The sequence below is a fragment of the Trachurus trachurus genome (assembly GCF_905171665.1).
Source record: "Trachurus trachurus genome assembly, chromosome: 17".
Lineage (NCBI taxonomy): Eukaryota > Metazoa > Chordata > Actinopteri > Carangiformes > Carangidae > Trachurus > Trachurus trachurus.
In genome coordinates, this window is record NC_139900.1 from 2502961 (window position 1) to 2530144 (window position 27184).

General features: G+C 43.8%; 1 protein-coding gene across 1 annotated transcript in view; it reads left to right on the top strand.

The window, feature by feature from the left end:
* Positions 1 to 27184, top strand: part of lamc1 (laminin, gamma 1) — an 81829-nt gene that overhangs the window by 44478 nt on the left and 10167 nt on the right. Inside the window, exons 4-20 of the mRNA XM_083991433.1 lie at positions 4041 to 4207; positions 6541 to 6726; positions 8575 to 8692; positions 11018 to 11116; positions 11880 to 12016; positions 12578 to 12700; positions 13858 to 14047; positions 14953 to 15065; positions 15804 to 16025; positions 16777 to 16965; positions 17745 to 17990; positions 19146 to 19299; positions 19908 to 20050; positions 20851 to 21029; positions 24108 to 24264; positions 25863 to 26068; positions 27065 to 27147. Coding sequence (XP_083847559.1) covers positions 4041 to 4207; positions 6541 to 6726; positions 8575 to 8692; positions 11018 to 11116; positions 11880 to 12016; positions 12578 to 12700; positions 13858 to 14047; positions 14953 to 15065; positions 15804 to 16025; positions 16777 to 16965; positions 17745 to 17990; positions 19146 to 19299; positions 19908 to 20050; positions 20851 to 21029; positions 24108 to 24264; positions 25863 to 26068; positions 27065 to 27147 — 2712 coding nt within the window. The remainder of the gene's footprint in view (positions 1 to 4040; positions 4208 to 6540; positions 6727 to 8574; positions 8693 to 11017; positions 11117 to 11879; positions 12017 to 12577; positions 12701 to 13857; positions 14048 to 14952; positions 15066 to 15803; positions 16026 to 16776; positions 16966 to 17744; positions 17991 to 19145; positions 19300 to 19907; positions 20051 to 20850; positions 21030 to 24107; positions 24265 to 25862; positions 26069 to 27064; positions 27148 to 27184) is intronic.

A 27184-nucleotide genomic window follows, 5' to 3' on the forward strand; every position in this document is an offset into this window, starting at 1 on the left:
CAAGTGGAACGGGGAGTTGAACATAATCTGTTTGAAATGTGGAGCAGATTTCCATTACACAGCCTTCTCGACATTCCCAGCATTCCTGACATTCCTGCTGCCAGGCCCCGGATTACGGGGCTGATCGCCATGACGACGGGATGAGGAGAGTCCAGAGTGCAGCAGCTGTCAGGGAGGAGGAGGAGGAGGAGGGGGAGGGGGGGGGCAGGGAATCGAACCTGTTTCTCTGTGTGGAAACTAACCCACCGCCACTTTTTCCATTTTCCACGGCGCTCCGACAAGAAAGAGAGGAAAACCTGAGACGAGTTGATCTGCTGGGCACGTCCTGTCTTGTCCTCCTCTTCTCCTCCTCTTCTTTCTTCCTCCTCTTCCTCTTCCTCCTCTTCTTTCTTCCTCTTCTTTCTTCCTCTTTCTCCTCCTCCTCCTCTTCTTTCTTCCTCCTTCTCCTCCTCTTCCTCTTTCTCTTCCTCCTCTTCTTCTTTCTTCTTCCTCCTCTTCTTCTTTCTTCCTCCTTCTCCTCCTCTTCCTCTTTCTCTTCATCCTCCTCCTCCTCTTCTTCTTCCTCCTCTTCTTTCTTCCTCTTCCTCCTCCTCTTCCTCTTTCTCTTCTTCCTCCTCCTCCTCCTCTTCCTCTTTCTCTTCTTCCTCCTCCTCCTCCTCTTCTTCTTCCTCCTCTTCTTTCTTCCTCCTTCTCCTCCTCTTCCTCTTTCTCTTCCTCCTTCTCCTCCTCTTCCTCTTCCTCCTCTTCTTTCTTCCTCCTCCTCCTCCTCTTCCTCTTCCTCCTCTTCTTTCTTCCTCCTCCTCTTCCTCTTTCTCTTCTTCCTCCTCCTCCTCCTCTTCCTCTTTCTCTTCATCCTCCTCCTCCTCTTCTTCTTCCTCCTCTTCTTTCTTCCTCTTCCTCCTTCTCCTCCTCTTTCTCTTCTTCCTCCTCCTCCTCCTCTTCCTCTTTCTCTTCTTCCTCCTCCTCCTCCTCTTCTTCTTCCTCCTCTTCTTTCTTCCTCCTTCTCCTCCTCTTCCTCTTTCTCTTCCTCCTTCTCCTCCTCTTCCTCTTCCTCCTCTTCTTTCTTCCTCCTCCTCCTCCTCTTCCTCTTCCTCCTCTTCTTTCTTCCTCCTCCTCTTCCTCTTTCTCTTCTTCCTCCTCCTCCTCCTCTTCCTCTTTCTCTTCATCCTCCTCCTCCTCTTCTTCTTCCTCCTCTTCTTTCTTCCTCTTCCTCCTTCTCCTCCTCTTTCTCTTCTTCCTCCTCCTCCTCCTCTTCCTCTTTCTCTTCTTCCTCCTCCTCCTCCTCTTCTTCTTCCTCCTCCTCCTCCTCCTTCTCCTCCTCCTCTTCTTTCTTCCTCCTCTCTCCTCCTCTTCCTCCTCCTCTTCCTCCTTTTCCTCCTCCTCTTCCTCCTCTTCCTCTTCTCCTCCACCTGTGCAGGTTGACTCCTCAGACTCCACTCTGCCCCCTGGTGTCGGGTTTCAGCTCTGAGGGTGCGATAGATAGATAGATAGATAGATAGATAGATAGATAGATAGATAGATAGATAGATAGATAGATAGATAGATAGATAGATAGATAGATAGATAGATAGATAGATAGATAGATAGATAGATAGATAGATAGATAGATAGATAGATAGAACGATAGACTGCTAACTCCATCTGCTGACAGGAAGTTAGACAAAACCACCGGATCGCTTACTTCTGCTTTAAATATATGATTCAATGTATCCTGCAATGTCTAAAACAATAAAACATACTCTACTAGTGCAAAAGGAAACAACTAAACATGAGTTAAATACAGTGATTCATCATTTAAATACGATACATCATCTAAATGCAATATAATACATTTAATAAGTTTCCTCTCCTCTCTCTGAAGCTGCAGACTGAAGCAGACAGGGCGTTTTCTTTGTATTTGTTTGAACGTCCCAGTTTTTCTGCACCGCCTCTCTCTGTTTTTTTCATATAAAGCAGCTTATCAATAGTCTGTCAATAATCAATGCATTTATCAAGTTATTTCCAGGTGTGATTGATGCATATTAGACTACACACATCCCTGTGACGCAGTCAGTTTTAGGCAGCTGTGAAAAAATGCTGTAAACTAGGAATGCTTTAGAAAATGGAAGCGTTAATAATTTATTTTCATCAATTAACAAAAGGGAATGAATGAACAGAAGATAGATCTAAATGAAATCGGTATTGGTGTGACCACCATCAATCATATTTTTTTTTTTTTATATTCTTACTTAACAGCACTTTTTCACTGCTGCCTAATACTTTTGCACAGTTCTGTGTACAAGCTCTGGAAGAAATGAAGAGACCCCTCCCAAAATGATCAGTTTCTCTGGTTTTACTATTTCTAGGTATGTGTTTGAGTTAAATTAAATTTAAAAAATAAAAATTGTTTTATTCTATCAACTACTGACAACATTTCTCCCAAAATTGAAATGAAAATATTGTCATTTAGAGCTTTTATTGGCTGAAAATGACTAAACTAGTCTAAATAACAAAAATATCAAGTCTTTTCAGACCTTGAATAATAATAATAATGTGTGAAAGTGGTGTCTTATTTTTTTTCCAGAGATGTATATAAATACATTTTTCTGTTTGGGAGCTTTGTAATAAAACAATTTCCCTGTGGGATCAATAAAGTTAGGTGACTGTGTGTCACATGTTGAATCAAGGTTAAACATGAGTAATGAAGTGATAGGCTGCTGCTGCCACACCCAGACTTTACTTTTATATCTCATTATTTAGTGTTTGTGTGTCTGTCGAGCTGCAGCTGAGTAAATATTGATTTATATTGAAACACTGGAGATAAAACTTTATTGTTTTTTCTCCGTTAATCCTGACGTGACGTGTCGTCTCGGTCGACAGAGAGCTCACGTTCCTTTACAGCTGAAACACAAACCTTTTCTCTTCCTGCTCATATTCTGCATAAGATACTCCAATGTACAGTGGTTATAAATAAAATAACATAAAATAAAATAGAATACAATAAAAGGGTAAAACAATTGAAAATGACAACAAGAAACCCTACTAACCTACATAAAATAAATAGAGATGACTTTCAGTATTCAGCTATATATCGCTCTTCGTCTCGTTGCCCAAGCCTTTTCAAGAAATAAAGAAAATGCAAAAATATTCAAATGAAAAAGATGTTTTAGCTTTTCAGCATCGTCCAACCACACACATTCGTTATTTGGATCTACTTTACTAAACAGTTTTTGTCTTATAGAGTCATAGAAAGGACAGTAGAACACAAAATGAGTTTCATTCTCCACCTCTTAGACGTCACATAAATTACAAATTCTATCGTCTTCCGCTGTTCCAACAACATATCTGCCTGTCTCCATATGAAGACCAAGAACACCAGCTCTCATAGAGCACACAGGGATCTTTTCTTTTTAGACTAATTATACAAAACATCAAATTAATTACGTATGTGGGCATAAAAAAATCTGTTCCTTTGGAGCATCTAATTTGCATGCAACAATGTAAGTAACTGTTTGTAAAAGCTTAATTGATCTCTAAAATGTTGAGTGTGATGGTAATGACAGATGTATGAGGGACAGCGATATTTAACTAGAAATAAATTGCAAATTGAACAAATATAAACTATATGAATTTTGAAAAATGTCTTTTTAAGTTGTTATGAGGAAATGCAAAGTAAAAATGTAATGAATTTAGCACTTTTTATTGCTTTATTATAGAGGGGATGTCAAAAAGTCTGGGTTGGGGACAAGCCCAAAACAGTGAAATTCTTGTACATTTGAATTTTCAACACACTGAAAAAGTATTAAAATGTCATCATTGAAACACAGTTATTATTTTCATAGCTACTACAACCTAACCTTAACAAATACAATCATTGTTTTTTCTAAAAAAAAACATTTTTTTTTTGACAATTCACCCTGGGGACAGAAAAACTCCCGTAATTGAAGAATCACCCATATACACTGAGTTATGCATAGAATACCATAAGTCCTGTAACTCCTTGTTCCAATATAAGGTTTGCTGTTTTTATATTTTCTGTGTGTGTGTGTGTGTGTCGTCAGGTGTAAGTGCAACGGCCACGGCAGCGAGTGCGCGAGGAACGGCGGCGGGCGGCTGGTGTGCAACTGCAAACACAACACGGACGGCGACGACTGCAACGTGTGCAAACCGTTCTACAACGACCGGCCGTGGAGGAGAGCCACCGCCGACAACGCCAACGAGTGTCTGCGTGAGTCTGAATGACCCTCTCTGTTACCATGGCCAGGGCCGTTGTATAGGGGAGAAAGGTGGTGATAACTCTAGGGGCCCAGCGCCCAGTGGGGCCCATAAAAAACCCCAGTAGTCTAATCTTTGTATGACTGATTTATTCTGCGTAAGACCCTGACTAATACTCATAGTACACTGTAAAAACTCTACATCTTTCCAAGAATATTTGTCTTATTTCTTGTCCAAATGTCTCATTTCTAGTTAAAACTAATCTCTTTCCACTTAAAATAAGACTCATAACCTAAAAATTAACTTGTTTTTAGATCATTTTCACTTAAATTCACAATAAATAGAAAAATCTGCCAGTGAAAGTAAGTTTTTTGTGCTTGTAATAAGGAAGAAAAACTTGCTCCACTATCAGATTTTTTCTACTTATTCCAAGTGAAAATCTGCTTGAAAGAAGTAAAAAGTGTCTAAAAACAAGCTGCTTTTAATATGATGAGTCTTATTTTAAGTAGAAAGAGATTTGTTTTGACTAGAAATGACATTTTGACTAGAAATAAGACAAATATTCTTGCTAAGATACTTGAGTTTTTGCAGTGTAATGCTGCATTAGCATCAAAACAAAGAAGGCTAAATAAAAAACAATAATACATACGTAGTCTAAGAAAAAAAAAAGGAAAAGTTAGGGGGAGGGGCCCACTTTAGTATTCTTTAAGGGGGCCCAGAATTCATAGCAACGGCCCTGTCCGTGACGACAGGACAGCTGTGTGGAGCGGAGCGGTCTCCTGGGGGATTGTGGGAGTTGTAGTTCCTGTACATTCACGTCACGGTTGCAGAACTGTGTGTTCTTCTCACGCCGCCGCACATCTGTCACAGCTGTTTAACACAACTGCTCTTTTGGGAAGTGAGGACATTTTGACCGGTCCTCACTTTTTCCAAGGGCTGTTTGAGGGTTAAAGGGATAGTAGCATGTTTTTAAAGTGGGGTTGTATGATCTCCAAATAGCCCCTAAGTACTTTAATTGCAGTAGAAGACTCTCTGCACTCCTCCCGTTAGCAACGCCAGCCCATAATAGCCCTGCCCAGAGATTTACAACATACAGTGTTGTGAACAGACCCAAAGAAACGGCCTATTTTCACGGCCTAAAAGAGGTTTTACCTGGAAAAAAATACACAGTTCCATTGTTCACTATAATATAATTTTTTCCAGCCCTTCAAAGTGCAGGAAAAACACAGTTTTTATTTGGACCTAACCAACTGCTGATCGGCGGGCGCTAACCCTGGGCGGAGGGATACGTGAGTTGGTTAGGTCTAAATAAAAACTGTGTTTTTCCTGCACTTTGAAGGGCTGGAAAAAATTATATTATACAGGGATGCAAACAGCGCGCCGAAAAGCGGTTTTTCTAACAGGCTGACAGTGACAATCACGTGAAACTGAGGCGAACTCATTCATGGTCCCTCCCATGTAGACGCGCAACATGCGCGCTCATTAAAGCGGCGCGTATCCGCGTGCATTGGTGCGACGGCGACGCCGTTTTTCCCCCCGTGCATGTCCGTGGAACTGTGGCCGCGGACATGCACGGTTCCCTACGTTGCTGTGTCAGGCAGGTGTTTCCACGGAGCTCTGCCCCGTTTCAGAGGTGAAGGAAGCCCTGAGTGGAAAGACGTCACCTCCGCGATGTAGAATGTGTTCAATTAAAGTGAAACTAACACATTATATAGGCCTATATGTCTATTACACACCGAATGAAACATCCCATGTCTTTATTTCTTCAGTTTATTTTAATAGTAATAATTATGACTAACATTCAGTGAAGACCTAAAAATCAGTATCTCCAAAATGGAAATGTTTATTAATATTAATCTATATGCACTCAATACTTGGTTGGGGTTGAACTACTGGAAATTGACTTTTCCGTGATATTGTAATGTACTTATTTGTTAATGGTGAGGCCGTGAAAATAGGCCGTTTCTTTGGGTCCATTCACAACACTGTATGTTGTAAATCTCTGGGCAGGGCTATTATGGGCTGGCGTTGCTAACGGGAGGAGTGCAGAGAGTCTTCTACTGCAATTAAAGTACTTAGGGGCTATTTGTAGATCATACAACCCCACTTTAAAAAAAATGATACTATCCCTTTAAGACGTTAGGTTATAATCAGGTTTAAATGAGGTTTAGAGTGATGGTTAAGTTTAGGCATTTGTTCTGGATGGTTAAGGTTAGGGTGAGGGGCTATAGGGAATACATTATGTCAATGACATGTCCTCACAAAGATAGATTTACATGTATGTGTGTGTGTGTGTGTGTGTGTGTGTGTGTGTGTGTGTGTGTGTGTGTGTGTGTCCGTCCTCAGCCTGCGACTGCAACGGCCGCAGCTCTGAGTGCTACTTCGACGCGGAGCTGTACCGGGCCACGGGCCACGGCGGCCGCTGCAGCAGCTGCACCGACAACACCGACGGGCCCAACTGCGAGCGTTGCCTTGACAACTACTACAGAGAGCAGAGCGGCCGCTGTCAGGCCTGCAGCTGCAACTCCATCGGTGAGTCTCCTCCTCCTTCTCCTCCTCTTTCTCCTCTTCCTCCTTCTCCTCCTCTTTCTCCTCTTCCTCCTCCTCCTCTCCGCTGTCTGGCCTGCAGCTGCAACTCCATCGGTGAGCACACACCTCTTTCTCTTCTTCCTCTTCTTCCTTCTCCTCCTCTTCCTCTTTCTCTTCTTCCTCTTCTTCCTTCTCCTCCTCTTCCTCTTTCTCTTCTTCCTCCTCCTCTTTCTCTTCTTCCTCTTCTTCCTTCTCCTCCTCTTCCTCTTTCTCTTCTTCCTCCTCCTCTTTCTCTTCTTCCTCTTCTTCCTTCTCCTCCTCTTCCTCTTTCTCTTCTTCCTCCTCTTCTTCTTTCTTCTTCCTCTTCTTTCTTCCTCCTCCTTCTTCCTCCTCCTCCTTCCTCCTCTTCCTCCTGTTCCTACTCTTCTTTCTTCCTCCTCCTTCTTCCTCCTTCTCCTCTTTCTCTTCTTCCTCCTTTTCTTTCTTCCTCCTCCTTCTTCCTCCTCCTTTTCTTTCTCCTCCTTCCTCCTCTTCCTCCTCCTCTTCTTCCTCCTCCTCCTTTTCTTTCTTCCTCCTCCTTTTCCTTCTTCCTCTTCCTCTCTCTTCCTCCTCCTCTTTCTCCTCCTCCTTCTCCTCTTTATCTTCTTCCTCCTCCTCTTGGTCTAATTAAAACTATAAATCATCATTGGATTGAGCAACATTTACAGACATTTATCATTTTACTAAAATAGTGACTGGAGCCATCAAGCCAAGCTGAGCTCAGGCATGTTTCCTGATCCCATATGTCGTAGTTCAGGGGTTCTTCTCAACTAGTTTCACTCTGGGCTCCACATTGTCCCATGGTCATTAAGTCACGACCCACTTTTATAGAATTCAAACCAAGAATTTTTTTTTTAAGCCTTTAAAAACTAATTTTGCTCTTTATTGAGCAAAGTGCATTTCAGAGCACATGAATGAAACTGAGGAGTTACCATGACAACTGCATGTACGGAAGAGAATAAAAAAATATCAAACTGCACAAAATGGAGACCAACAAAACGATATATTTGACTTCTAATGCATCTCTGCATTCAGAGCATGTTCACAAAAGTGAATAAATATCAAATTGCACAAAATAAAGACCCACAAAACAAAACAAGACTCACTGCATCAGGCCACATTAATAAGAAACTGATATCTTTGCATTCAGAGCAAATGGAGCAAATAATAAGAAAGTGAGGAGGAGCATTACAACTGCATGTGTTCACATGACGCATGTGCCTTTCAATATAAGTTATTTTTCAAAATAAAAGACATGTCCAACATCAGATGTGCATTAAATATTATCCGCGACCCACTTTTGGGTCCCGACCCACCAGTTGAGAACCACTGCTTTAGTAGAACTATCTGAATTATCTGGAACTTAGTGAATTACATCACAGAAACCAAAGTGAGACAGAGACACAGAGACATTTGTGGTTAAAATAAACCACCAAGACCGAGACCTTGGAGACGTGGACTCAGGACCGAGGCCGGTCTGAGGACTACAGCACTAGGCGGAGGGATACGAGACGTTCCTCGGCTCTGCGGGCTGATTCCCATCGGAGCGAAACAACAGAGTGCATGATGGGACACGAAAAAAACCAAAACACAAAGTATTTTTCTGCTGAAGAGTCTCACGTGCAGAAAGAGGAAAACAGTTTGTTTTTTGGTGTTTTTTTGTTTTCTTTTGGCTGCACTCCCTGTGGTTGCTGTGATTAAAACACGCGACGATGTGGCGTAACGATGGAGAAACCACAGGAATGGAGCCGTGTTTACAGCTGTGTGTGTCTGTGTGTGTGTGTGTGTGTGTGTGTGTGTGTGTGTCCTCAGGCTCGGCCTCTCCTCAGTGCGACAACAGAGGGATGTGCGCCTGTAAACCCGGAGTGACCGGAGAGAAGTGCGACCGCTGCCAGCCGGGATACCACAGTCTGACCGAGGCCGGCTGCAGGTACGGACCAGAACCACGACCACAACCAGAACCAGAACCGCCGCTCTGACTCCCCCCCCCCCCCCCCCCCCCCCCACACACACACACACACTCTGTGATATCACTCATTAAAGAAACAACAACACTGTGTGTGTGTCACCGTCAGTCTGTCTTCACCGTTCTGTCCAAATCACTGCAAAAACTCAAAATCTTTCCAAGAATATTTGTCTTATTTCTTGTCAAAATGTCTCATTTCTAGTCAAAACTAATCTCTTTCTACTTAAAATAAGACTCATCACCTAAAAATTAACTTGTTTTTAGATCATTTTCACTAGTTTCAAACAAATTTTCACTTGAAATAAGTAGAAAAATCTGCCAGTGAAAGCAAGTTTTTTTTGTTTGCTTGTAATAAGAAAGAAAAACTTGCTCCACTGTCAGATTTTTCAACTTATTTCAAGTGAAAATATCCTTGAAAGAAGTAAAAAGTGTCTAAAAACAAACTGCTTTTTAATGTGATGAGTCTTATTTTAGGTAGAATGAGATTAGTTTTGACTAGAAATGACATTATTGACTAGAAATAAGACAAATATTATTGGTAAGATTTTGAGTTTTTTGCAGTGTAAAGAGAATAAAGATATAAAAGGCAAAAAACAAAGAACAAAACGGTCTTTTATTGTGAAGGTACAAACCAACGACAGCGACCACTTCCTGTGAGGTCACGGCGCTCGCTCAGAAACCGACAGTGAGTCTGTGTATGTCAAGCCATTTTAACATTTAACAGCCAGACTGGATGTGTGTTGTAGATATCTGTAATTCAGTTTTGCCTCTTGTCAAAAAGAACATTTCAGATCCACAACTACGTTCTTCCTTCACTGTAACCATTCATGTGTATGGGGTTTGTCATTACAGATATCTACAATTCAGTTGCAGATATCCACTATGTGAATTACAGATATCTGTAACTGAATTACCACTAGCACTAATTCCAGTTTGAGATATCTACAATTTGATTCTGACTAGTCATAATTCCAGTTCTAGATATCTTTAACTCACCTCAATTAAATATATCTATACGTCCCTTTTCGGATATCTGTCATTAAGTTTTGACTAGGAGAAATGACGTTGTAGATATCTGTAACTGGAATTATGACTAGTCAGAATCAAATTGTAGATATCTCAAACTGGAATTAGTACTAGTGGTAATTCAGTTCCAGATATCTGTAATTCACATAGTGGATATCTGCAACTGAACTGTAGATATCTGTAATGACAAACCCCATACACATGAATGTTACAGTGAAGGAAGAACGTAGTTGTGGATCTGAAATGTTCTTTTTGACAAGAGGCAAAACTGAATTACAGAGATCTGGAATAAAAAATCCAACTATTCAAAATGTAGTTAGGACCAGTCAGAAAGACGTTGTTGATATCTACAATGTTAATTCCGGAGAGTCAAACTCAGCTTTTAAATGTTAAAATGGCTTGTTGCCATACTGGTCCTGGTTTCAGGAGCTCAGACCTTCGCTGTCGGTCGACGCGGTAACATCGCTGTCTGTCCCCCCGTCACCTGGACTTTGTCCCCGCGCTCCGAGTGTCTCTGAGAATGCGCCGCGACCTCACAGGAAGTAAACGCCGTGGTCAGTCTGGACCTTCACAATAAAATACACAACCTGGCCTTTTAGAGACAGATGTAATTTACACACAAACACAGAAAACTACTATAATAATGACGATGATGATGATGATGATGCAAACGGATCAATACATGTTAAATGTATTGATTATCACTGTTGTAGACCTGGTGCTGGTCTGAGATCAGCTGTGAGCGCCCTCTGCTGGTCCTGTGTGTGTGTGTGTGTGTGTGTGTGTCAAGGTTATTATAGTTTTAAATGTTCATTAGTTTTTGCTTTCAGCATTCACACTATTGTTCTTCCTCTCCGCCATTTTTCTTTATACTTATTATTACTACTTTCCGCCGTTCTGTGGACTGCCTCACTGAAGTTGTGGGTTCAATTCCGGTCTTAGACATGTTTCTTGTATGTCATTCCGCATGTCTTCGTCAATTTATTCTGCTAATTCAGCATGGTTCAGGAATGGCTTTCAGCATTCACACGCATTCTCCGTTAGGAAATGCTCTTTCTTGTTCTTATTTAGTTCACTTAGCTTTTTTATTTTATTTTAGTTTTAGTGAGTTCAGCAAGTGATGAATCAGTTTGAGTTTAGTTTTTTCATGTATTTTAGTTTTTATTTAGTTAGTCTTTAGTTATTTAGTGTGTGTGTGTGTGTGTGTGTGTTGGTGTGTGTGTTGGTGTGTGTGTGACCCTGTCCCTCTCTCTCTCCCGTCAGGCCCTGCTCTTGCTCGCCGTCTGGCAGCACTCAGGAGTGTGACGTCAACACGGGTCAGTGTCGCTGCAAGGACAACGTGGAGGGCTTCAGCTGCGACCGGTAACACACTCACAGACTCACACACAGACAGCATTACCCAGGATTAGGGTTGCAAAGGGGCGGAACATTTCCAGTAAATTTCCAGAAACTTTCCATGGGAAATTAAGCTGGGGAATATTGGAAATATTCCAAATTGGAAACTTTCCATGGGAATTATGGGAATTTATAGGAATTATTGGGAATTTATGGGAATTAACTGGAAATTGGGGGTAATTTAAACAAGCTGTATCATATCCAAACATAAATGTAATTTTTTTTTGTGATAAACAGACATCCATGCAAAATAATACAATTAAAAAAACACGACATTTCAACAGATTTATTTGTGAGTAGAACTTTATCAAGTTTTAATTCTTGTATGAACAATCAATTCTTTTACTGAACAACAAAAACATGAATGTTGACTAAAATATTACTATAGTGTGCGCCGCGGAGGCTCATGGGAAATGTGGTGAAAACACTTTACTTCGCTTTCCATAGATATTCAAGTGTACTTGCATTACATCTGGTTGTTTTAGTTGCTACAATGTATTTTTCACAACTACATTTAAGTTCCCTGTTAAGAAGGGCCAACCTTCAATTTGGTAAATTTCTGATTTATTCCCATTTATTCCCTTTTATTCCCATATATTCCCGTTAATTCCCATGGAAAGTTTCCAACTGTGAAAATTCCCGGAATTTTACAACCCTACCCAGGATGCATTTCACTCCTGCCCCTCTGACCTCTGACCTCTCTGACCCTCCCTTGCCCCCCCTCCTCCAGGTGTAAACTGGGCTTCTTCAACCTGGACCCGTCCAACCCTCAGGGCTGCACCCCCTGCTTCTGCTTCCTGCACTCGTCTGTGTGCGACAGCGCCGAAGGCTTCAGCGTCCACGCCGTCAGCTCCGCCTTCAGCTCAGGTAACTAACACCTGCAGGCAGAACCCAGGGTATACCAACTGTCTTCGTAACAAATGTAATGTGTGTATATAATGTCCGTCTTGTATTGAAGCCCGAAATGCGAAATTGTCCCGAAAAAAATGAAATAAGTCTATATTTCAAGCTTGTTTTGTATCAAAGCTCCTCTTCCCGGTTCGTCCAAATTTGACCAACCAGGAAGAGGAGCTTCGAGAAGCTTCTGCTACAAACAAGCTTGAAATATAGACTTATTTAATTTTTTTCGGGACAATTTCGCATTTCGGGGCTTCAATACAAGAGGGACATTACATACGAGCAGCATGGAGGTATTTGGATGTTTTTTGGTGTGTCTTTTTGTTACAAAGACAGTTGGTATCCATTTGCAACCGTTATATGGACATGCACTGCTACGCCGAGACCCCCTGTAACTCAGAGAAGCCACGGAGGACTCTGAAACTTCTCCCAGCCCTTAGTCCACATGAGGGAGAGGAGATAATGAGTGAAATTTCAATTTTGGGTGAACTATCACTTTAACGTATGTGTGTGTGTGTGTTTGTGTGTTAGATGACGAGCAGTGGACCGGGCAGCAGCGTGACGGGTCCAGTGTGTCGGTCCAGTGGTCTCCCAGTGGACAGGAAGTCTCCCTCATCTCAGAGGATTACTTCCCCATGTACTTCATCGCCCCAGGTACACACACACTTGAAGGGACATTGTTGTGTAACTTCTCCTGTTGTCTATTCAGGAAAATCGATTATTTGGTTCTTCAGTCTGTTTTTCATTAAAGGGATAGTAGCATTTTTTTAAAGTGGGGTTGTATGATCTACAAATAGCCCCTAAGTACTTTAATTGCCCAGAGATTTACAACATACAGTGTTGTGAACAGACCCAAAGAAACGGCCTATTTTCACGGCCTAAAAGAGGTTTTACCTGAAAAAATAATACACAGTTCCATTGTTCACTATAATATAATTTTTTCCAGCCCTTCAAAGTGCAGGAAAAACACAGTTTTTATTTGGACCTAACCAACTGCTGATCGGTGGGCGCTAACCCTGGGCGGAGGGATACGTGAGGTGGTTAGGTCCAAATAAAAACTGTGTTTTTCCTGCACTGAAGGCAAGGCAAGGCAAGGCAATTTTATTTGTATAGCCCGTTTTTACAAACAGTTTGTCTCAAAGGGCTTCACATGGCATCGTAACAACATCCTCTGTCCTTAGACCCTCACATCGACTGAGGAAAAACTCCATGGAAAACCCTTTTAACAGGGAAAACCAGGAGAAACCTCAGGGTGAGCAACAGAGGAGGGATCCCTCACCCAGGACGGACAGACGTGCAATAGATGTTGTCACAGACAAGAAAACAGTTTACAGTTTATGTCACAGAATGTGCGAAATATGGAAATGTTTGGGGGGCTGGAAAAAATTATATTATAGTGAACAATGGAACTGTGTATTTTTTTTCAGGTAAAACCTCTTTTAGGCCGTGAAAATAGGCCGTTTCTTTGGGTCCATTCACAACACTGTATGTTGTAAATCTCTGGGCAGGGCTATTATGGGCTGGCGTTGCTAACGGGAGGAGTGCAGAGAGTCTTCTACTGCAGTTAAAGTACTTAGGGGCTATTTGGAGATCATACAACCCCACTTTAAAAAAAATGATACTATCCCTTTAATCAGTAACCCCCCCCCCATCAACAAAGTGAAGTGTTCCTTTCAGCTCTGAATTAGCCGTTCATATCATAACGCTGGATGGGAGGAATTCCTACACAATGTACCTTTAAATACACACTTAAACACACACCTGTACACACACACACACACACACACTCTGACTCCCGGTCCGACCCACAGAGAAGTTCCTGGGGAACCAGATGTTGAGCTACGGGCAGAACCTGACCCTGAGTTTCCGTGTGGACCGGCGGGACACCCGTCTGTCGGCCGAGGACCTGGTCCTGGAGGGGGCGGGGCTGAGGGTGGCCGTGCCCCTCATCGCCCAGGGCAACGCCTACCCCAACGAGAACATGCAGACATACGTGTTCAGGTGAGTTGGTTGGTGGACCGGAAAACCAAAACCTGTCCTTCTGATCCGGATCGGGATTCACTTTGTTCAAGTCTGTTTGTTGTGTGGTGAAGTAGTACTAAATCCGGTTCGGTTCGGTGAATTCTCTGGTCGTCCAATGAAGGAAGATTATGGCGATTATGTAAAAATGAGAAAACACGATCTATATTTTTTGTGTGAATAATATTTATTGTATTTAACAAAGGAGGCTGCTGCCCAACATCATTTTAGTAAAAGTCTCAAGCTGGCGGACTTCAATGTTTTAGAATGTTTCAAAGTCTAATACTAACTGGTTGTGGAAAACCTCCTTTAAAGGGATAGTTCAACATTTTGGCAAATTGGCCCAAATTGGCCCAAGTTGTGACCTGCACATTCACCACGCTGTCAAAACTGTCCCTGAAGGCAACGCACATCAGTGGTTTTGCATGAATTTCCCTCTAAAACAACTCGGTGTGGTAACGTTGTGTTATTATCTCATAGCGTGGTGAATGTGCAGGTCACAACTTGTCCACCAGAGAGTTGTGGAGTTGTTGGATTGTGTATTTGATGAGTTTGATGATGAGGGAAACCAAGAAATCCCATAATGAGCCTCCGTAGCGTAGCTCTGAGCAGCTCACGGCTCTGCTCCACCGTTCTAAAAACAGCTTGCACCGACAATTAAAGGTAACGAAACTACTGCTATGACTATAGGGGTTATGGTGATGGGACAATTTGCCAAAATGTTGAACTATCCCTTTAAATTATTTATGACCTAATCTAAAATAAAGGGGCAGATTAAATACGATTAGCTATTCTTCTTTCTGCTCCGTTTCATTTAGATTTGGGAGTTCTTTGTTTTTATTATAGTGTATGTATTATATCTGACTGTGGTTCTGGTTCTGGTCCAGGCTCCATGACAGCACTGATTACCCGTGGAGACCGACCATCAGTCACTCCGACTTCCAGAAGCTTCTCCACAACCTGACGGCCGTCAAGATCAGAGGCACCTACAGCGAGAGGAGTACGCAGCTACACAACACCTACAAAACTACACACCATCTACACCAGTGGTTCTCAACGTGGGGTCCGGGGACCCCGAGGGGTCCTTGAGAGATCTGAAGGGGGTCCCCAATTTATTTCTTGAAAATTTACCACTTTTTTCTGGAAGTTTTTTATTTTATTTTATTTTTTTTTTAATTTTACCATTTTTCTAGATTTTTTAAAAACTTTTTTATTTTAGAAATTTTACCACTTTTTTTCTAGAAAATTTTTACTTCCTTATTTTGAAATTTTTTTTTACGAGAAATTTTACCACTTTTTTCTAGAAGTTTTTTTTTTTTTTTTAATTTTACCACTTTTTCTAGATTTAAAAAAAAAACTTTTTTGTTTTAGAAATTTTACCACTTTTTTTTTTTAAAAAGAAAATGTTTTTTTTGTTTGTTTTTTTGAGAATTTTTACCACTTCTTCCTAGAAATGTTTAAATGTTTTTGGAGAAATTGGACCACTTTTTTCCGGAAATGTCTCTATAATATTTCCAAAAATTAATTGGCCCTAATTTAAAAGTATAAAAAAGTAATGTTCTTCAGTCTCAGAACAAATATTTGTGTATTTCTGGTGTTTACTTCTAAATCCGTGGTCCAATTTGTGTGAATTTAGGGTCCTTGATGTACAAAAGGTTGAGAACCACTGATCTACACAACAACAACAGCCTCAGATGTTGTGGTCACTTGTCAGGTGTTAATGGGTCTGTCTCTCCAGGCGCTGGTTACCTCGACGACGTCTCCTTGGTAACAGCGAGGCGGGGTCCAGGTGTGCCGGCCCGCTGGGTGGAGCAGTGCACCTGCCCTCAGGGTTACCAGGGGCAACACTGTGAGCAGTGCACCGTGGGATACCGACGCGCTCGGCCGGAGCTCGGAGCCTTCAGCTCCTGTGAAGCCTGCAACTGTAACGGACACAGTGACGCCTGCAACCCCGACACAGGTGACAATCACTGGTTATTACTGGGTTAACTGGGTTAACTGGGTCATAACTGGGTTATAACTGGGTTAACTGGGTCATAACTGGGTTATAACTGGGTTAACTGGATCAAAACTGGGTTAACTGGGCTATGACTGGGTTATAACTGGGTTAACTGGGTCATAACTGGGTTATAACAGGGTTAACTGGGCTATAACTGGGTTATAACTGGGTTTACTGGGTCATAACTGGGTTAACTGCACTATAACTGGGTTATAACTGGGTTAACTGGGTCATAACTGGGTTATAACTGGGTTAACTGAACTATAACTGGGTTAACTGCACTATAACTGGGTTATAACTGGGTCATAACTGGGTTATAACAGGGTTAACTGGGCTATAACTGGGTTATAACTGGGTTTACTGGGTCATAACTGGGTTAACTGCACTATAACTGGGTTATAACTGGGTTAACTGGGTCATAACTGGGTTATAACTGGGTTAACTGGGTGTTAACTGGGTGTTAACTGGGCTATAACTGGTCTGACTGGGTTATAATAAGTTATTATAACCCAGTCAGACCAGTTATAGCCCAGTTAACACCCAGTTAACACCCAGTTAACACCCAGTTAACCCAGTTATAGTTCAACCAATTAAACCAGTTATAACCAGTTATAATAACTGGTTATAACTGGTTTAATTGGTCTTAATACTAGTTATTGACTGGTCACTAACTGACTGGTTATTAAACAAACTCTGACCGTTTGTCCGTCAGGCGCCTGTGACTGTCAACACAACACGGCCGGTCTCAGCTGCGAGCGCTGTAAAGACGGTTTCTACGGCGACGCCACCCAGGGGACGTCAGGTGACTGTCAGCCGTGTCCCTGTCCGGCCGGCGCCACCTGCGCCGTCGTCCCCAAAACCCGGGAGGTGGTCTGCACCAACTGCCCCACAGGAACCACAGGTAACCACACACACACACACACACACACACACACACTGCACCTGGACAGTCGGCCATATTGGAACGGGCAAATTGCTCTGACTGTGGCTGCAGTTACAGTGCAGTAGATAGGTGATCCAGTCATCTTCACAAAAAAAAACGATTCATAACTCTGTGAAAAATAAATCAGTATGTAGCTATTACTTTGAAGGGATAGTATCATGTTTTTAAAGTGTGGTTGTATGATCTACAAATAGCCCCTAAGTACTTTAATTGCAGTAGAAGACTCTCTGCACTCCTCCCGTTAGCAACGCCAGCCCATAATAGCCCTGCCCAGAGATTTACAACATACATTGTTGTGAATGGACCCAAAGAAACGGCCTATTTTCGTGGCCTCTAGAATTTTTTAAAACTTTTTTTTGAGAAATTTCACCACTTTTTTCTAGAATCGTTATCTACAGAAATTTTACCACTTTTTTCTACAAAAGTTTTAACTTTTTTTTTTTTTTTTTCAACTTTTTTGGAAAAATTCTCTACAATATTTGCAAAAATTCACGCCATTGGCCCTAATTTGAACGTACATTGACTAAAAAAGTAATGTTCTTCAGTCTTAGAACAACTATTTGTGTATTTCTCGTTTTTGCTTCAAAATTTTGTCCAATGGGGGTCCGTGGTCTAACTTGTGTCAATTTAGGGGTCCTTGGTGTAAAAAAGTTTGAGAACCACTGGTCTAGTCTTCTTATAGTATATTATCTATGGTTGTGAAGCCATTGTTGACCTTTGACCTCCCCTGTGTGCAGGTAAGCGCTGCGAGCTGTGCGACGACGGTTTCTTCGGCGACCCCCTGGGTCAGAACGGGCCGGTCCGAACCTGCAGGGCCTGCAAGTGCAGCGACAACATCGACCCCAACGCCGTCGGCAACTGCAACCGCGAGACCGGAGAGTGTCTGAAGTGCATCTACAACACCGACGGCTTCTTCTGCGACCGCTGCAAGGAGGGTTTCTACGGCAACGCCCTGGCCACCAACCCCGCCGACAAGTGCAAATGTAAGAGGAACCGCTCGAGTTGATCTGACTGTGCAGTAGCAGTAGGGCTGTGACGATACACTCAGCTCACGAGACGAGACGAGACGAGACACGAGATTGGGTTCACGAGAACTAGACAAGACGAGATTTTAAGAAAATTACAATGACAAAATATCAGACTGGACCAACAGACTTTTATTTACCCGAGTTGCACATGCATTTTGAAATGTTTTATTATAACTCTTTACATGCATGATGGGGTCATAACAGGGTTAACTGGGTCATAACTGGGTTAACTGGGCTATGACTGGGTTATAACTGGATCAACTGGGTCATAACTGGATTAACTGGGTTAACTGGGTCAAAACTGGGCTATAACTGGGCTAACTGGGTCAAAACTGGGCTATAACTGGGCTAACTGGGTCAAAACTGGGCTATAACTGGGTTAACTGGGTCAAAACGGGGTTATAACTGGGCTAACTGGGTTAACTGGGTCATAACTGGGTTATAACAGGGTTAACTGTGCTATGACTGGGTTATAACTGGGTTAACTGGGTCATAACTGGATTAACTGGGCGTTAACTGGGTCATAACTGGATTAACTGGGTTAACTGGGTCAAAACTGGGCTATAACTGGGTTAACTGGGTCAAAACTGGGCTATAACTGGGCTAACTGGGTCAAAACTGGGCTATAACTGGGCTAACTGGGTCAAAACTGGGCTATAACTGGGTTAACTGGGTCAAAACGGGGTTATAACTGGGCTAACTGGGTTAACTGGGTCATAACTGGGTTATAACAGGGTTAACTGTGCTATGACTGGGTTATAACTGGGTTAACTGGGTCATAACTGGATTAACTGGGCTATAACTGGGTTAACTGGGTCATAACTGGATTAACTGGGTTAACTGGGTCAAAACTGGGCTATAACTGGGCTAACTGGGTCAAAACTGGGCTATAACTGGGTTAACTGGGTCAAAACGGGGTTATAACTGGGCTAACTGGGTTAACTGGGTCATAACTGGGTTATAACTGGGTTAACTGGGTCATAACTGGTCTGACTGGGTTATAACTAGTTACAACCGGTTTAATTGGTCTTAATACTAGTTATTAACTGGTCACTAACTGACTGGTTATTAAACAAACTCTGACCCGGTCCGGTCCGTGTCCTCCCCCAGCCTGCTCCTGCTCTCCTCTCGGCACCGTGGACCGACAGACCGGCTGCTCCCAGGTCACCGGACAGTGTCAGTGTCTCCCCAACGTGGCCGAGCGCGACTGCAGCGCCTGCGAGCCCGGCTTCTTCAACCTGCAGAGCGGCGACGGCTGCGAACGGTCAGAACCCACTGAACTTTTTACCTCTAAACTTGTGTGAACTTGTGTTAAGCTGTTTTTAAACTAGAGCACTGGAAAAGAGAGTAACGACACGCATTGGTCCAATGGAAGCGCCTCCTGGTGGAGGAATATGGGTATTGCAAAAGCGCCCAAGAACTGACATCTCTGCATTGTTGGTGAATGAGCAGTGTGGTGTTTTCAATAATTTAAGGACATTTATAGATCACGCACGTTAATAGCATCATTGAGGATCCTTTACAGATAAACATTAACACATAGGAGAGTAAAAACAAAACAGTTGTCTACATGAATGTTTCAATCTACATTTTGTAATAAACAAATTCTAAGTATAATTTGATATGACCAAGACACCTAAAAACAAAAACACGGCCGTTTTCATCAATTTACCAGCAAGTGGGCAACACACATACATTGGAGTGAATGGGTTTTCTTGGCGCTTTTGCAACACCCACATCCTGCCACTAGGGGGCAAAACCCTTAAACCCTTAAACCCTTACCACGGGAGTCAATGGTGGTGTCGTTACTCTCTTTTCCAGTGCTCTGTTTTAAACTAAACTCAAGTCGTCTGTTTTTTCCTCTTGCTGCAGGTGCAACTGTAATCCGATTGGCTCCACCAACGGTCAGTGTGACATCACCACGGGACAGTGCGAGTGTCAGCCCGGCATCACCGGCCTCCACTGCCAACGCTGCGAGGTCAACTTCTTCGGCTTCGGCTCGTCCGGCTGCAAACGTAAGGACAACAACTACACAGCACCGTGGTTACCGCCACCGGACGTTGTCATTGGACTAGATCAGTGGTTCCCAAACTTTTTTTGTCTTGCGTACCCCCTGAGCCGTTTTGCCATACCACCCCCTCCCTTATATATGTTGATGATTCTCCAAAAGTGGTCATATAGAACGTAACACAACTGATTAAGAAAGGAAAATCATTTCAATTTCTCTCTTCAATTTGTACAAAGACATTTTACACTATTATCCTGCATTTTTGTTGTTTCTGGCTGATTTGGTGTTTGTTGTGGTCAAATTTAACCTTTATTTTACCAGGCAAATTGCTTGAGATAAAAAAATCTCTTTTACGAGCATGGCCTGAAAAATGTGTCTTCACAGAGTTGTAGGATTGTCACAATACTAAAATTTCTAACTCAATGCCAATACCCAGGAAAATATTGAATATGACATCATATTCGCTGTCATATGCGCTGTTAATATCGATACTTTTAGAAACCAGTCATGTATCCAGATGCGCCGTTTTGCATCGATACTTTTGACAACTATACCAAGCTGTGCTACAGGTTGTTGTCTTCTGGGGGGAACTAGTTGTGGCGCACGTATCATTTCAGTAATGAGCTTATGAAGTGACTCGGAATATCTACTTATCATCTTGGTAATAAATTAATGTTTCTACGTACCCCCTGCAATGTGCTCACGTACCCCTAGGGGTACGCGTACCCCACTTTGGGAACCACTGGACTAGATAAACGAGTGCAAATCGTGTTGATGTTAATGTGTGTTTGTGTGTGTGACCTGCAGCCTGTGACTGCGACCCCGAGGGCAGCCAGTCGGGGCAGTGTAAGGAGGACGGACGCTGCGAGTGTCGCCCCGGCTTCGTCGGAGCTCGATGCGACATGTGTGAGGAGAACTACTTCTACAACCGCACGGTGCCCGGCTGCCAGCAGTGCCCCTCCTGCTACAGTCTGGTCAGGGACAAGGTGAGTCGACGGCCGAGCGCGCCTGAACGCATCGTGGAGAAGCCTGAGCTGAGCTGAGAGTTAAAGGGATAGTAGCATTTTTTTTTAAGTGTGGTTGTATGATCTACAAATAGCCCCTAAGTACTTTAATTGCAGTAGAAGACTCTCTGCACTCCTCCCGTTAGCAACGCCAGCCCATAATAGCCCTGCCCAGAGATTTACAACATACAGTGTTGTGAACAGACCCAAAGAAACGGCCTATTTTCACGGCCTAAAAGAGGTTTTACCTGAAAAATAATACACAGTTCCATTGTTCACTATAATATATTTTTTTCCAGCCCTTCAAAGTGCAGGAAAAACACAGTTTTTATTTGGACCTAACCACCTGCTGATCGGCGGCGCTAACCCTGGGCGGAGGGATACGTGAGTTGGTTAGGTCCAAATAAAAACTGTGTTTTTCCTGCACTTTGAAGGGCTGGAAAAAATAATATTATAGTGAACAATGGAACTGTGTTTTTTTTTTCAGGTAAAACCTCTTTTAGGCCGCGAAAATAGGCCGTTTCTTTGGGTCTGTTCACAACACTGTATGTTGTAAATCTCTGGGCAGGGCTATTATGGGCTGGCGTTGCTAACGGGAGGAGTGCAGAGAGTCTTCTACTGCAATTAAAGTCGACACAGTCGGCAAAGTCGACACAGCCCCACATTTCCTTTATGATCAATTTGCATCAGATTTTATTCCCATTTCTCCCAATTTGGTCGTCAATTACACCCAACCTATTATCCAGTAGCAGTTGACTACAGATGTAATGTAGCTTTTAGCTAAATCTGGGATCACAGGGCTGACCCCTTCCAACACCGCTACTCCAACATAGGGTTGAGTGATGAACCCTAGTTTGAAATTACTCAGAATCATCCCTTTAAAATAAAAATGACTTGACTTAGTTTCATTTTGAGAAAATTCTTAGAAATCTTAGAAATGAGGCAACATAAACCTGTGGGAACATAGGGCTGTGGGAACATAGGACTGAGGGAACATAGGGCTGAGGGAACATAGGGCTGTGGGAACATTGGGCTGTGGGAACATAGGGCTGAGGGAACATAGGGCTGTGGGAACATAGGGCTGAGGGAACATAGGGCTGTGGGAACATAGGGCTGAGGGAACATAGGGCTGTGGGAACATAGGACTGAGGGAACATAGGGCTGAGGGATCATTGGGCTGTGGGAACATAGGGCTGTGGGAACATAGGACTGAGGGAACATAGGACTGTGGGAACATAGGGCTGTGGGAACATTGGGCTGTGGGAACATAGGGCTGAGGGAACATAAACCTGAGGGAACATAGGACTGAGGGAACATAGGGCTGTGGGAACATAGGGCTGTGGGATCATTGGGCTGTGGGAACATAGGGCTGAGGGAACATAGGGCTGTGGGAACATAGGACTGAGGGAACATAGGGCTGAGGGAACATAGGGCTGTGGGAACATAGGGCTGTGGGATCATTGGGCTGTGGGAACATAGGGCTGAGGGAACATAGGGCTGTGGGAACATAGGGCTGTGGGAACATAGGGCTGTGGGAACACAGGGCTGTGGGAACACAGGGCTGAGGGAACACAGGGCTGAGGGAACATAGGGCTGTGGGAACATAGGGCTGAGGGAACATAGGGCTGTGGGAACATAGGGCTGTGGGAACATAGGGCTGAGGGAACATAGGACTGAGGGAACATTGGGCTGAGGGAACATAGGACTGAGGGAACATAGGGCTGTGGGAACATAGGGCTGTGGGAACATAGGGCTGTGGGAACATAGGGCTGTGGGAACATAGGGCTGTGGGAACATAGGGCTGTGGGAACATAGGGCTGTGGGAACACAGGGCTGTGGGAACACAGGGCTGAGGGAACACAGGGCTGAGGGAACATAGGGCTGTGGGAACATAGGGCTGAGGGAACATAGGGCTGTGGGAACATAGGGCTGTGGGAACATAGGGCTGAGGGAACATAGGACTGAGGGAACATTGGGCTGAGGGAACATAGGACTGAGGGAACATAGGGCTGTGGGAACATAGGGCTGTGGGAACATAGGGCTGAGGGAACATAGGGCTGTGGGAACATAGGGCTGTGGGAACATAGGGCTGTGGGAACATAGGGCTGTGGGAACATAGGGCTGTGGGAACATAGGGCTGTGGGAACATAGGGCTGAGGGAACATAGGGCTGTGGGAACATAGGGCTGTGGGAACATAGGGCTGAGGGAACATAGGGCTGTGGGAACATAGGGCTGTGGGAACATAGGGCTGAGGGAACATAGGGCTGTGGGAACATAGGGCTGAGGGAACATAGGGCTGTGGGAACATAGGGCTGTGGGAACATAGGGCTGTGGGAACATAGGGCTGTGGGAACATAGGGCTGAGGGAACATAGGGCTGTGGGATCATTGGGCTGTGGGAACATAGGGCTGAGGGAACATAGGGCTGTGGGAACATAGGGCTGTGGGAACATAGGGCTGAGGGAACATAGGGCTGTGGGAACATAGGGCTGTGGGAACATAGGGCTGAGGGAACATAGGGCTGTGGGAACATAGGGCTGTGGGAACATAGGACTGTGGGAACATAGGGCTGTGGGAACATAGGGCTGTGGGATCATTGGGCTGAGGGAACATAGGGCTGAGGGAACATAGGGCTGTGGGAACATAGGGCTGTGGGAACATAGGGCTGAGGGAACATAGGGCTGTGGGATCATAGGGCTGTGGGAACATAGGGCTGTGGGATCATAGGGCTGTGGGAACATAGGGCTGTGGGATCGTTGGGCTGTGGGAACATAGGGCTGTGGGAACATAGGGCTGTGGGAACATAGGGCTGTGGGAACATAGGGCTGAGGGAACATAGGACTGAGGGAACATAGGGCTGTGGGATCATAGGGCTGTGGGAACATAGGGCTGTGGGATCGTTGGGCTGTGGGAACATAGGGCTGTGGGAACATAGGGCTGTGGGAACATAGGGCTGTGGGAACATAGGGCTGAGGGAACATAGGACTGAGGGAACATAGGGCTGAGGGAACATAGGGCTGACCCTGCAAAGACCTTTAATCCGTGTGTTTTGTGTCTCAGGTGAACCAGCAGAGGCAGAAGCTCCACGACCTCCAGACTCTGATCGACAACCTGGGCTCGGGCGAGGAGACCGTCAGCGACAAGGCCTTCGAGGACCGGCTGAAGGAGGCGGAGCGGGCCATCATGGAGCTGCTGGAGGAGGCTCAGACCAGCAAAGGTAACACCACCGCCCCAACGTCCAGAGGCCATGATGTCATTAAACACATCGGTCATGATCCCTGGAGTAGTAGTAGTGACATCATCAGGAAGTGCTAAGGATGCCTTTTTGATTCCTGAGTTCAGATCAGACGCTGAGATGAAGAATCGTGGTGACACTTTACATTAAGAGTAGTTACTGAGGAACTAATGAGGAACTAACTATTAGTTAATAGTCAGTTCTTCAGTAACACCTAATCAAAGTACTGAGGAACAAATGCGGAACTATTACTTAATCATTAATTACCCTTTTTGTGTGCCCTACCCTTTTTGTGTACCCTAAAGTAAAGTGAGACATCAAAATGATTAACTACTGACTACTAGGGTTGGGTCCCGAGAATCGAGAACCGGATAGGATCGATTCAGAAGTTTCGATTCCATCGGAATCGTTCAGAATTTTTATTTTCGATTCCTCTAAACGATGCTTTAGCAATTTTCATTCACGCCGACCGCCGCGCTGACCGCCTAGTCCGACCGCCAGTAAAACAGGAAAGAAGAAGTTATGCCTGCACAGACCACCCACAAACCGCGGCGTTAAGCAGGCCGACACATATTGATTTTCTATTTTTTGCCGGCATGTAACGTCTTATTTCCTGCGCACCTATTCACTCAGCCCCTCCTTTACCTGCTCTCTCTCTGTCACACACACATTGACAGCGGACCTGTCTGTGAACTGTCCCTCCTCTCCTACCCACTGAAGCCCGTTTAAAACAGAGATCCCGTTATATTTCCTACCCCTCATTACGCTGGCGTTGCTTGTTTACATGGGGCTCTCCCTCACAGAGACGTCCAGTCAGCTCCGTGACGACCTCCTCCGCTGCCGGTTTAACGGCGGAACAACGACGCTCCGTGTTCTGTTCGTATGTTTTATACAGAACGGCTGGTGGAATCATTTTGCACCAGAATAAAAGGAGCACGTGTCAAAACATGAGCATCCGCGAGAGAAAGGATTGTTGTTGGTGCAGAGAAGAGGCTGGCTGAAGTGATCCAGTTGGAAACCACCCCCCCCCCCCAAAAAAAGAAAAATATAACAATGAAGAAGTTGGCTGCAAGTGAAACACTTAAAGGGGTTGTTATTTGACACAAAGTGTAGCCTAACCAAATATTTTGTCATTGTGAAGTCATTCAAATGAATGTAATATTTATTTGATATAATGTAGCCTAGGCTATACCTTCATACATTTAAGACCTCATATCTGCCAGCACCACAAATAGAATCTAATTCTGTGGGAAAAATAACTCAGGTTCTCCCTCATTTTAGACCATGCAGACTTTTTTAACCCCCATTTTTAAAAGAATCGGAATCGAGAATCGATAGGAACCGGAATCAAAATGTGGAATCGGAATCGGAATCGGAATCGTTCAATTTCAAACGATACCCAACCCTACTGACTACTACTACTACAAATTTTGTGTACCTTAGTTCCTCAGTAACTACTCATTAGTTACTTTGTAGTTCCTCAGCAAATACTCTTAATTTTTATTGTAAAGTGTTGCCCAATGGTTCCCTAATCTTCGATCTCTGCTGGAGTGTTAACGCTTTGACCTTTGACCCCTCAGACGTGGACAGAGGCCTCCTGGATCGTCTCAGCACCATCAACAACACTCTGACCACCCAGTGGAACCGGCTGCAGAACATCCGCAGCACGGTGGACGACACCAGCAGCCAGGCCGACCGCGCTCGCACCCGCGTCCGCGACGCCGAGGACCTGATCGACCGAGCCCGGCAGGAGCTGGACAAGGCCAAGGACGCCGTCAGCAAAGTGGTGAGTGAGGTCACTGTTTAGAGTAGATTAGATTAGATTAGATAAACTTTATTGTTCCCAAAAGGGGAAATTCGTCTTGGGCAAAAGTGCACCGTGGAGCAACAATTCAAGAAGACATATGCATGTATGTCTGTCACTGCTTATTGCTGCTTATAAGTACAACGACAGACTTCCAAACAATAGACATGTGTACAGTGACAGACATACAGGCATATTTAACTGGGATAAAACACATAACTATCCTTGGTATTGTGACATGAAAGCTATTTTTAGCGAGGCTGATCAACAACATATTTTCACTAATGGTTTGCGTTGTAATGTTAATTCTGTGAAACATTAGTTATTTTTTGAGTATAAAGAAAAATGGGCTAATGATATCTGCTTTAAACCAAAGCTCAGAACCTATTGCCAATTGAAAAATGTGGGGGCTGGGATTCTCCCCCTGGCAATAGAAGTAGGTTGGTTTAACTCAGTACCTGAGGATGAAAGACTATGCACATTATGTAATTTAAATGTAATTGAGGATGAACTGCATTTTGTGTTTCATTGTCTGTTATATGACGAAGCCAGAACAGGCAGTTTGTGTTTCAGAAAATGCAAAATGTGAAACCTGAGTCGTTTTGGGTTGATGACGAGGTAAAGTTGGAATGGTTCTTCAGAAAAGAAGTCTTTACTAGAGCTACTTTCATAAAAAAGTGCCTGGTCAAAAAGAAAAAGTGAATTATTGATGTGAATTCCATGTGGTTTTTGTTTTTGTTTGGTTTTGTCTGTGCTCTGATTATTTAGTTTGGTGTCTAAATAAAAGATGCTAAGATCAAAGAAATTTGCAAGAGTAAAAACTCGAGCTACGCCACGCTTCCTCCAGTTAGGAGGCCACCAGCCTAGGGTTGATGCTGGCGTGAGCTGGCTGTTTGTTCAACAGAGCTGTAGAATTAGGGAGGAAAGAGTTTTTATAACGGCAACCGGTGAACTGACTAGTGTTGATGTCGTCTGCAGGACATCAAACCTCCCGGTGGCACCGGCGGAGAGCCCAACAACATGACGCTGCTGGCTGAGGAGGCCCGGAGACTGGCCGAGAAGTAAGACACACACACACACACACACATATTGTTTTAT